The sequence below is a fragment of the Pundamilia nyererei genome, unplaced genomic scaffold (assembly GCF_000239375.1).
Source record: "Pundamilia nyererei isolate P.nyererei 1_Seehausen unplaced genomic scaffold, PunNye1.0 scaffold00014, whole genome shotgun sequence".
Classification (NCBI taxonomy): domain Eukaryota; kingdom Metazoa; phylum Chordata; class Actinopteri; order Cichliformes; family Cichlidae; genus Pundamilia; species Pundamilia nyererei.
Window position 1 is genome coordinate 5,640,746 of NW_005187415.1, and position 12,393 is coordinate 5,653,138.

The 12,393-nt window shown below is 40.7% G+C and overlaps 1 protein-coding gene across 1 annotated transcript in view; it reads left to right on the top strand.

The window, feature by feature from the left end:
- The first annotated feature begins 5,326 nt into the window (after positions 1 to 5,326).
- The window catches only part of nudt4b (nudix (nucleoside diphosphate linked moiety X)-type motif 4b), an 8,421-nt gene continuing 1,354 nt past the window's right edge, over positions 5,327 to 12,393 (top strand). Inside the window, exon 1 of the mRNA XM_013908764.1 lies at positions 5,327 to 5,821. Coding sequence (XP_013764218.1) covers positions 5,723 to 5,821 — 99 coding nt within the window. The 5' untranslated portion in view covers positions 5,327 to 5,722. The remainder of the gene's footprint in view (positions 5,822 to 12,393) is intronic.

Genomic DNA, 12,393 nt, shown 5'->3' on the forward strand with positions numbered 1-12,393 from the left:
TTTTTTACATATTTGTCAACCTTAGATGGTTAGATCATGAAACAGATATTAATATTAGCCAAGGGAGGTTTAAGTATTATTGACTTGTTTAAGGTTGTGCCAAAGCATCTCAGTTGGATTTAAATCAATGCTTTTGGTGCGTTCCTAAATAAGTCGGAAGTCAGAAATTTCAAGTTTTAAGGAGTCACTCCTGGGAGTGGCAGCACTCCCAACTTGAGTCAGATTCAAGTACTCGGTTTCTGCCTTGGTGAAGATACAGCATAGATCTACCTTTGCACAGGCTTATATTCAACAGCTGACAGCAGCACACATCCATCTTGTCAGCCTTGGCCAGCCAGCAGGAGTTTATCAGATGATTTTCATCTCATTAAACGTTCACTTCACGCACAGTACCTGAAAACTATTGTTGCATATTTGCTTGTAATAATGACTGTATTTCAGGGAAGGATGTGTTGCAAAAAACTCATTTTACTTAAGTGTTCGATAATGGAGACCTTATGGGAAAACAGATGGCTGGACCTAAAATTATCCTGATAGCTGCAGCATGACGATTATCCATGAGCTAAACTTAGGAAAGGGATAAATGATGTCTCATTGTCTTTATCTGGATGAGGACATCTCCATCTTTTATATCAGAGATCCTTTCAGGATTGTGCTATCTGGCCAGTAGCCAGTCCCTCACATGGCTCATGACTGAAGGCTCAGCGCTGAGGTCAAAGAAGAGACTTATGGGTGAGCTAATCAGCTCAGGATTTTATAGGCATAATCACAGTTGGCTGCTAACACTTAGCGGATCACAGGCAAATGAAGAGGCAGATTGGACTCCGTGTGTGAGAGCGTGGGTGTATGTGTGTGCATCTATAGATGTAGCAACATGTATACACTATTTCTTTGTATTAAAAAAAGTGACACGTGTATCCATGTGTGCATGTTGTGGCAGACTCTCCTGATAAAGTGAAGACAGTCAGTTCTGTGTCCATCCATCTGTCTCAGCATGAGCCAGAAGAAACCGGATCCGTATATTCCCCTCACACCTCGGCTAAATGGGGACCTCTTAATTACCCTCCTTTGCTATGCAAGACGGCGATGATAAACCACTTTAAGTATATGATGACAGAAAGATTTATTTTCCACCGATGCCATCAGGATGATAACATCTGTTGTTATATTAAGGAGCAAGATTTGGTTCAGCTGGTCTGTTTCTAATTTTAGCCCATTATAAATCACTTATAATATATCATGCAAATGACATCAAGAGTCTATAAATACATAAATTTTCTAGCACGTCTCCTTTACCCTGATGGTATGGATACAAATGACAACCTGCAGAAACTCTGTAGTCATTTGTAAACTTAAGATGACCACTTAAGCCATTGGATATGCAGTTATCTGGACTATTTGAAGAAATCCACACATTCCCTACAATGCTTTTCCCCTTTGTATCCATTACTTTAAATAGCATATTGCAAATAAATGATTATCTTTTAAATTATTTATAGGTTATGTTGGAATTGCTCTGCAATTATGGTCTAGGAGATCAGATCAGTGCAAAGCCAGGAAACCATTGCTAAAACAAGATGATGATGCTGTCTGACTTGCAGTAACACGATGACCTGCATTTGATGCTGTATTTACATCTGAAGCAACTGATGACAACAGTGATTTGAATGATAATATGACTGGGGTTTACCTGTTTTTTCCACACAGACGTTTCTAGGTTAAATGGAAGGGGGAGTCAAGAGTTCTCTGTCCCCACACCCCTCCCAATTTCATGGGGGAAAACGTGTGAAAAGGGGTCACTGGGATCATCACGATTAGCCTGTTTCACTGAGTATCAGTCTCATGACACTAGTGAGCTCATCAGTTAGTTCTGCACAATCTCAAAACTACACCCAATGATTTTCTGTAAATCAGCAAACTGAAAGAAACTGAATAGTGGTTATGCTGCACCATTTCCCAACTATCACCTCAAGTTGCTTTACTCCCTCCAAAAAATCAAAAAACATAAATATAAATATAATGCAATGATTCACAATAGAACACAGAAAACATATTAACTATTCAACCTGAAACATTTGACTATGTCATGAAAAATATTAGCTCATTTTGAATTTGATGGCAGCAACATGTTTCAAGAAAGTTAAGCTGGGGCAACAAAAGGCTATAAAAGCAAGTGGTACTAAAACAAAACAGCTGAAGGAACATTTTGCAGCTAATTAGGTTCATTTGAAACAGCTCAGAAACATGACTGGGTATCAAAAAAGAGCATCTTAGAGAGGCGGAGATTCTTGACAAAGGTCACTGAAGACTGTGAACAAAATTGTAACGACTTTGAATATCTCATTATCTAAAGTACATAATACGATGCCGTGCCATCCACATGTGCAGATTGGAACTCCGTCATGCAAAGAAGAAGCCACATGTGAGCATGATTCAGAAACTTCTGTGGGCCAAAGCTAGTTTAGAATCGACTGAGTTAAAGAGGAAAATTGTTCTGTGGTCAGATAATTTGAAATTGGACATTTTTTGGAAAACATGGATGCCACATCCTCCAGAGGACCATTTGGCTCGTTTTAAGCATTCAATTCAAAGACCTTCATCTCCAATGAAAAGGGGGTGCATTATTGTCTATGGAGGATGCAGCTTACACATCTGGAAAGGCACCATCAATGCTGAAAGGTGTGCGCAAGTATTAGAGCAACATATATTCCCTTCCAGCGACATCTTGTTGAGGGAAGACCTTGTATATTTCAGAAAGACAATATTAAACAGCACACTGTGTCTATCCCTGTATTTCAACAGCACTGCTTAGTAGAAGAGTCTGTGCTGAACTAACCTGCCTGCCAGGAAAGTTGAGCATTACATTACATTTTCTCAGTGTAAAGATTTGTTATCTTCCTATCTTTTGTTGTGAATAGAATATGAGTTTAAGAGATTTTATTGACACTTTCATATAGCATTTTAACTTTAAAAAAAATTGGGATTGTATATTGTAAGGTTAAGGCCATACCATATTTAAGAGAAAACCCCAAAAATCGCACAGTCCCCTATGAGGAGAGCGCTGGACAACAGTGAGAAGAAAGAACTCACTTTTAACAGGAAGAACCCTCTGACACACATTATAAGAGAGAGGAGGTACATCTTAATGTGATGCAGTAGTAGTTTATAAACACATGGGAAGTGAAAATATGTGAGTGCAGAAGTAGAGAGAGTGTATGTCTCCTGAATCCAGTCTGGAGGTCTGATATCTCAGAGCTCTGCCTCACGTTCTACTACATCATTCTACATCAGGACGCCCATGGACAAACCTAAAAAGCTAATTATAAAAGTGTTCATCAGAAGTAGTATTTAGCCTGTTTGCAATCTTAGTGGATGCAGAACTTAAGCCTTCTCCAACTGTTTCTAACAAATAAAATGCTTCTCAAAGTGCAACCTGAGGGATACGAGAATGTATGAGGCCAATGTTTTGGCATTGCATCCATAAGTTACATCTTGAGGGAAAGTACAGGAGTGAAGGAAATCTTGAATGGCAAGCCACGTGAAAGCTAAAGTAGCATTTCCTTTAATGCCAAAGTATTTGACCTAATGACTACACAAAGGCCTAACTGTCAGAAAACTGAGAGTCAAAGGGATCTATGATACACAATTTCATTTTGCCAGCATTTATCTCCTGAAACTTTAAAGACAGAATAAAGATTCACTTGACTATCTCCACAAATCTTCACAAACAAGTCGGATATTTGATCAATTTCATTAATTTATGGATTTTTATCTTCCGGAGCTGACTTTGCTTTTGATGTTGTTATTTGCAGGCGTACAGCATGCTGGCCTGCAGGTCAAAGGTAAACCGAGGCCAGGCTCCCCCTCAGTTAATGTGTGCCATCAGCACACGTGCTCTACTCTGTCACCATTAGACTGCAATTTGATTATCTGGAGTGAGTTTAAAAGACATCATTTAAACAATGACTACATTTACTTAGCTGATAACTTAGCACTTCCCACAGGTACACGAGAGCAACTGCTATTTGATAGTCTTCCCAGGAAGAACAGGTCAGGAGTTTGTTGTCACAACCTCTGACAAAAAAACAGTTGCAACATCAAGATGCCTAATTCTAGTTTTCAGAAGTAACTCAGAAAAATACTTCTGATACCTACATGTTTGTTTTCCTGCTGAGTGGGAATAACACACTCAGAATATGACCTCTGTAATGACATAAAGTCAGTGAAAGCAGGGAGTATCTCACTGATTTCCCAACACTGGACAGAATGTGTTGTACGTGATCGTGTGCACACTTTTGTCAAAAAGCAGAAATCTAAGAGGTTTTTAAGCAGCTGGTTCGTTTGAACTAGAAAAACAACTTACTACAGCAAGAAGACTGTGTAAGGCACGTAGAAGTAGACAGAATGTCTACTTCTTACATGCGGCTGTACAAAAGGTGGAACCTGTAAAAGAAAACCCATAAAATCCAATTCAATAAAACTGACACAGCTGACTATATCATGGAAAATGCTTTGTAAATCCATTCTCTTTGTGGGATCTGAGAGGTGGTATTGCTCAGCCGAGCCATGATAATTCAAGGAGAGCTCCAGGTCTGGTGGGTCTGGTACTAATATGATTAGCACATATCTGGGGGATTTAAAACTGGGATTTCACAATTTGAGTGTTTCCTTAAAAGATGGTCTTTTAAACTTTCAGTCTGCCTTTTATATCCCAGATCAGAAATCAGCGAGTCAGTGAACAATACCAGGAAAATGTAAAGGCCAGAAATCAGTAATGTCCTCTATCAAAATATCATACTTCAAAAGATCAAAAATGTAATTTCACTTTATTAGAATTAGATTCTGTCAAGGACAAGTCATCCATTAATTCAGTTAGATTTTAAACAGTAGTTTTACTTCCTCCTCGGTTCTCAACATCAAGGCTGTAGCTACTGCGGACACTGAGGTCATGTCATCTGCATTTGTGTCTGTGTTGGGCTTTAAGAAAGAAAAAAACGAAACGTCTGTGGAAGGTACCAGAAAATATGTAGATATACCTGTGCCTGGTCAAGATTTGTTTTTGTTGGATTAGGATATGGGGCAGTCCTAATCAGCATGATTTTTTTCTTTTTCACTGCAACAAAATGATCCCCAGGACCTGCTAAAATTCTTATCAGGAACCACACACTGGATGTTTGATAAAAAGCTCCCTCTTGTACTACTGGAAACAAAATAATAAACTTACGTATCAATCTATGTTTTAGTAGACGCCTAGCCCCGCCCACTTTACACAAGCCCATCCAATTAGCTCATCCCCTCCTCAGAGGAGTGATCTGTATTTCCGAAACTCCGGGCTGCTTGTTCATTGTACTGAGTCAGCGGCCATACGCAAATGGATCCAGAGGAGGGCTGTGCTGTGTAGGCTGCACTCTACATAAGCTCTCAACCTGCGGGACTGCGCGCACATACTGCCGACTGGAGATCGCAGGTAGCATCTGGGGGCTTGACTTACACATCAGAGGCTCTGATTTGTGCTTATTTTCACAAGGACAAGCATAAATCCAGGATTGTCTGACGAGATCTTTCATACATCCTCCGTTCCTGATCTGCCCATCGGGTGCATAGAGCAGTACAATGCGGCGGCTGTGCTGTTGACTAATTGGACACCCCCTCCACCTTTTTTTTCTTCTTTTATTTTGCTTTTTTTGCCGGTTCTTACTCAAGGAGGCACATTTCCAAATCAATGATGAAGCTCAAACCAAACCAGACCAGGACATACGATGGCGACGGTTTCAAGAAGAGAGCGGCATGTCTGTGTTTCAAGAATGAACGCGAAGAAGAGGTAAGAAAGGTTATCCCAGTGTGACGCTGTTTTCCTGCATCTTATCAACAATATGCAGCGTTTGTGTGCTGTGACTTTGTGGCCTAATCAATCTGCATCTAGCAGCCATTCAAAGTGCACAGGGATGCTCTTTTTCAAAACGCACAACGATCCGTAATAAGACACACGGGCTTTGATTTATGGTGTTGCCTACTAGGTGTAGTTACGTGTTTGCTGGCAAAGCCACTGTCTTTTTGGTTTGTGTTTGCGTGCTGCTGATGTGCCTTGGGCCATCCAGTTTAGGCTAGTTTGAGGAGCACGTAGAGAAAAGGGGGGAAAAGCGGTGCTGTCGAGCCACCTTCACCTAGCATCATACGACTAATAGTACGTTTGTTTCAAAATAAAACACACGGGCAGCAGCGCAATGTGAAACTGCCCTCTCAAGTAAGGCGGGGCTCTTATTTCGAAAGTAACTTCCTGTTAGCTTTTCGCTAGCTTGAAGCAACGAGCAGAAGGGGGGCGAGGCGCTCACTTGTACGTTTCCTTTAGTACAGGGTTTAACAGTGGCGTGGGCTGAGCGGGGGGTAACAATATATGCCACAGGTCTACTGCTAAATATATTTATCAGATGTAAGGTCATTTTAATATGACAATAATGTAAACGTCCATGACCGAGCAGCTTCATTCACGGTTATGCTGCATCCCGCCGGCCTTGGGCGGGCTGCTGCGTAGCAATACTGTTGATTAGGATTTAAAGGGACCATCACATGTAAATAATGAATGGATGTGACAGGCTCTGATGGGCAGTGCTTTAGACCCACCTCAAAGGAGATTTAAGGTAACCTAAAGCAGGGCTTTAGCGAGACGTCCGCCAGATTTTAAACTACCATAGTTTTCTATTTTATTTTTTTATTTTGTGGGGTGACTGTTTCCTCCCCCTTTTTTGCAATATTTTTTTGTAACTTCAACCCCCCCCTAATTATCAAAAGCTGTAAAAATGGACCTTATATAATGTCTCTGTCTGCTAACTGGTCTGGTTAACTGGTTTACGTGCATGAATGTTTCACCAGTAAGTGACAAAAGTCAAGGCTGTCCCCTGCATATTCTGGCTTGACTATATTTAGCCGTTTTTTGGCCTGGCATAAACAAAGTGTTACACAATGTGCAGTAAAGACATCACTGTCTGCTGTCACTAGACAGCCACTAAGAGCTCTGCCTAGGCTCTCCAGTGTTTGGCTGTTAAACACACCATATCAGGAATTTTACAAGCATGCAAACAGTATATCTGCTTGTTTGCACATGTGGACGTGGTATGCTGTTGTTATGTAAGATTTTTTTTTTTTTTTAATGCGTAGCCATAAAAGAAATAGAGATACTGTGCAGAGATGCAGTTTTGCTTTCTTTAGAATTGTTTTGGTTTGGCCATTTTTACTTGCATTAGTGTACTGTAATATTGTGACAACAGAAGGATGTAGGTGACTACTACCCTCAGGACTTTAAAAAGCATGTCTGGGTTTGCAACCACAAACATGACTCAGCTTTAAGTAAGAGAACTGATGTGATGCTCTTACTGTAACTGGGTTGGCACTAATGGTGATTTTTGAAGACGATTCACATGTAGTGTAAGCTTTGTAGTAACACATATACACTACATATAGACATGTAGACATTGGATACCTAACTCTGGTGGAACAGGAGCTCTAGATCTGCTCAGCTCTTTTTGTTTTGGAAGGGAAAGGAGAAAGCAGGGCCCATAAGGCCAGAGACTCTGTGATAGCAATAGTTTAACTTCGAACCGTGAAAAATGGGAAGCTGACAATTCAAAGAGACAGACAAGTTGGTTGAGCTGGTGGAATTACATTTCATCACCACAGTGCTAAGTTGTCACAACGAATAATTAAGCAAAAAGAGCCAGTGTTTTTATGTGTGTCTACTTTAAGTCTAAACATGTCAGTAATAGGAAAGCCACATATGTTAGTGTGCTAACATATGTTATTGTGCTAACATATGTGGTTAATGTGATGCATCATAGTAAAAGGATTTCAGCACTATTTTCCCCAGTGGTCGTCGCTTGGTATAATTCAATCAAATTGTGTGCTCACTGAATTATGTAATGTGGCTATTTACAGTCACCTTCAGTTCATTTTGGCTTTCCAGCCTGAAATTTTCATTGTTTTGCTTTGCTTTGGTCCTCCCTCCTTCTTCAGCCTTTTGTCTGCCGCTGTTGGTCTAACAGAAAGGCCTGTACAATACTTTCTAGCTGGGCCATAAAATCTTCAACTACTAGAGCTACAGTTGCTCAGATTTGCTAATTTAGTTGTCTACCTTCTTAATGTGCTTCCAGTGGTTTAGTGTTTAACACATTCACTCGGCGAGCGAAGGGTCACTTGTTCGTTTCCAGACGCAGACAAAAATCTCTTCAGGGGTTGTGTCGGGAAGTAAAACTGGTGGCGAATCAAACAAGGGGAGCTACCTGCTCTGTCGACCCTTTTGTCTAAGCCAGAATTCAGTTCTTGGGTTCCAGTGACCTACCATTATCTCATGGTTAGCACCAGGGTCTCTTCGGTCAGTTTTGGGGGGGTTCTCCGTGACCGCGCTGACTTGTTCGCAGAGAATTTACATTACAGTGCGCCCCAGGTGGTGAAGTTTAAGCTAACATCTCAGAAATATAACAGGAATAACTACTTGGCTGTTTGGCCCTGAGCTACAGCTACTCAAAGGTGTGCGCAATAGAGTAGTATCAACGCTTTAGACTGAAGAATATATTCTTGCATTCACCTGAGTGTCACAAACTATGATTCCATATAAATGCAAAGCAGTTTTATAAGGTGATGATGTCACATGGTATTCTTGCTTGAAAGCCACCACCCCCATGTCAAATCTAGCAGTTGCCGTCAGAGGCTTTTAACACAGTGAATTTTAATGCCATAAGTGTTATCAGGATAACAGTTTTAGCAGTAACCTCTGTGTTTCTCAGATTGTACCCCATGGTTTGATATTGAAAGTATCCCAGCAAGTAACAAATGCTGTCATCATGGAAATGGTGGTGGCCGGGTTACCAGTTTGAGAAGACGCTACATCTTAACATCAAGAATGAAGTCGCATGTGTTCTCTGCATTTGCATTTTGTGCTGTTTTCCTCCGAAGTTGCTTGTTTATGACTCTAATTAGTTGTCGTATAATGCAGCCACTATATTAATGTCTCAGCACCATCAATCATGTCTCCTGCGCTCCTCTTCTTTGGTGTCTGTGACTTTACATCATTCTGTCCTCCGGTTGCCTGCCTGGCATGTGGCGCCTTCTTTATTTGACAGCTACAGGCAGTTCCCCATGGGGAGGAGGTGTTTATGTCCTCCAGAATATTCCTCCCTGCTGTCTCCGTTTTGAGGCCATGCCAGAAGACCAACTCTGTTTTTAACTACCGGTAATAGTGGTTCTGAAAATCTTTTGCCTATTCATGAAGTTAACTAGTGTTCAGAGAGGTTGTGTAATCAGTGACTTCTGGGCTTTACAGCATACACGTCTGTACATTGAAGTCTTTAAAGATGACTCATGTGTATTTCATTGTGTATTTCGCTATCCAGAGGAGGCTTATAGACACACACCCTGTTTCCTTTTTCACACTGGTGGAACACTAAGTGGTATGCCACTGGTAAACATGCAGTGTTATATGTACATGGTAAAACCTCTGAGCAAGTTGCTGCTAAATTTGCATCCACCATGCAAAAAGTTACAAAGTGCCCAAACAGTTCATGTCTTATGGCTGATTTGGATTTCTGTGGTGAATCTTTGTAGGGGTTATGTCGTAAGCTATATAACCATTCATGCTTGTGCATGGCGTTAATTACCTTGTGGTCATATCCCACTGTTTTATATGTGATGCCAGCCACGATAGAAACAAATTAAAATCCTAGGACTTTTCTGTTTCTTTCTCTCTCTCTCTCTCTTTTTTTTTCCCTTCCCTAACGTATTTGTCCCTCATGTTTTGCCTCTTTGTAAATTCTCTCACATCCATTTCAGTGATTTTGGTTTGGCGATGTCCCTCATATGTGAGTCCTTATATCGAAGCTTGATTATTATTCCTCATACTAGGGCGGAAAATCGTATCTCATTGATCAAAGACTGTGGCGAAAAAGCAAATGGAAATGTATAGGCTCGAACAGGCCAGTCACAATAGTTCCATTTGTTCCATTTTCATTTATTTACATTTCCAGGTAGATGCACGCCAGATTACACTGTAAGGTTTCACAAGGGTTTTGTAGTTGTTGTTTGTAGTGTCACCATTGGCATATATTTACCAAACAATACTTTCTTTTTGATACTAACATGCATGTGGTACATCAATTATCAATAATATTGCCCTGCCACCTTTAGGGAGGTTTGTCAATCTTCCTTCTCCTATAAAAGAATTAAAACTTGGAATATGCTTTTATGATTTCTTACGTTGTCAAAGGAGGAAACAGTCCCTCCCCCAAGGCAATTTTTCTCTTCTTTTTTTATGGCTAGAGAGTAAACATATATGTAAACCAAATAATGTAAACAGTGTAAGGAAAGGTTAGTAAAAATGCATATTGGTGGAAAAAACTATAATAAAATACAAACATGAAGGAAATGTTTTCAGTCTTAGTCTTCCAGTTTTTTTTATGTTATGCAAAATAACAGCTTCTGTTAACTAAGGTAAGAAAGACTCCCTGCTTGAACTGTATGTTGACCAATCTTGGTTACGTGCTTATTCTGCCCCTAAAGACCCATTTTAAGTAAGTAAAGTTTATTTATATAGTCATTTGATGGCTTAAAATACCCTGCCTGTTTTTGACTTCTTAACCCTGGAAAAATCGGTCTAGTTTTGCTTGTTATTTTTTATAATTACAAAAAAATCAAATTGGAGGAACTGTAATAACTCTGCCCAGAGGCCTCTCCTCTAGCCCGACCTTCTTTCTGAACATAAGTGGGTTTTCAGTGCTCAGAGTTCACCATCAGCTGACTGTTGACCTGCCATCCAGGTGTGAGTTATTTTGTTTTTGAGTTTTTTGGCCTCTTTAAATTGTAGCTTGTGTGCTGTTTTTGTACTAACTGGTCTTTTTTTTTCAGTGGGTTGCTATACAGCTCAGAAGGCGGAGCTTAGTTAATCTATACTATAATTATTATTATTGTTTTATTTTTTTTAGTTGATAACGGGAATACCAGTTCACATGACTGTTCAAGTTACTGAAAATAAATGAACAAACGGTTCAAATAAGTGTAATATTGATAATTATATAAAGGAAATGGACATATTTTGGCAGTTCTTTTACAACATGTAACATGGTTTCTTTTTATTGTGATCAAAAGGACTTGTGTTTGGGGAATTCTCTAAATTCTTGAATGTAGGTGAATGGCCTAAAGAGGTTGCAGGTCCATATTTGGCATTGGACAGGTGAAATTGTGCCCTACTGCTGCACTTCTGTATGAAATATGGAGCAGTGTGAAGAAGCAAACCTCTTTAATTAAAGATGGTTTGTAAAATGTAGATTCCAGTCTCTACATTCCAAAATTGACCCAACCCCTCTTTTCTTAGGGTGGATGAATAATATTTCCTCTTCAACAACAACTAAACGCTAAAATCAGCTTCGTTGTTGCTGCCCCGGAAACACCGTGTTTTGTATACATCGCGCACTCACTGCTTAGCGATCTCCCCTTAATCCTCGCCGGCTGCAGTTCAGCACACACGCACTGTTAAGACGTGAGGACATTTTGGCACACCCGTGAAGTCGCCAAGTCGGTGAGCCTGCGTGGAACCTCATGGCACAGTAATGATTTCTGGCAGGTGACATTCACATTTGTAAAGGAGGACAAATAAAATCACTGCTGCACACTGACAAACAAAATAAAAGATCTCACTGGCAAAAGCCCTCCTGTTGTTGAGAGAGCTTACAGAGGCAGGTTACCAGGTTCAGCTTTGCACATTTCTTATAGTTTGCACCCTCCTGAGAGAACGGCATGCCCTGCACCAGTGCTGCTTGTACTATTTGTGTAAATGCCTCTTCTTTTAACGCGTCATTTACAGTCCATTTTGTACGTAAGCTGTACACCTGTCACATAACATAAACATCTGTTGTGTGATGCTTCTTCTTAACATTTTCATCACTAGGGAAATCTTTGCACGCATGCACTTAACATCGGTTCCCCCTCACCCCCACCCTAACCTGCAATCCGGGAATAAGCAGGTGGTTGAGTCAGGCATGTGAGCAAGACACCAGCCGGCAACTGATAGATAGGGCTCCAGTCATGTGCCGTATCAGTCAGACAGTCTGGTCTTCAGCCCAGGCAATTTAGAAGAGCCTCAGAAAGCCTCGTGTAGCCGCGGCCACAATCCCATTAGAGAACGTAAGGGAAGCCATACGAAAGCTGAGGTGGGATTAAGCGACAGGCTGACTTCTCTCACAGATTACTGCATATGAAGTCAGTTAGGTTGCGTTGTTCACCATCTGTTGCACATGCACATGCTCACAGATTTCTCACACTAATTCATGGACGTTCACTGTGTGGCCCCTTTGCCCTGACCGGCGCCCCCGCTTGTTTGTCGATCCTGGATTATGACAGAAAAAGGAAAAA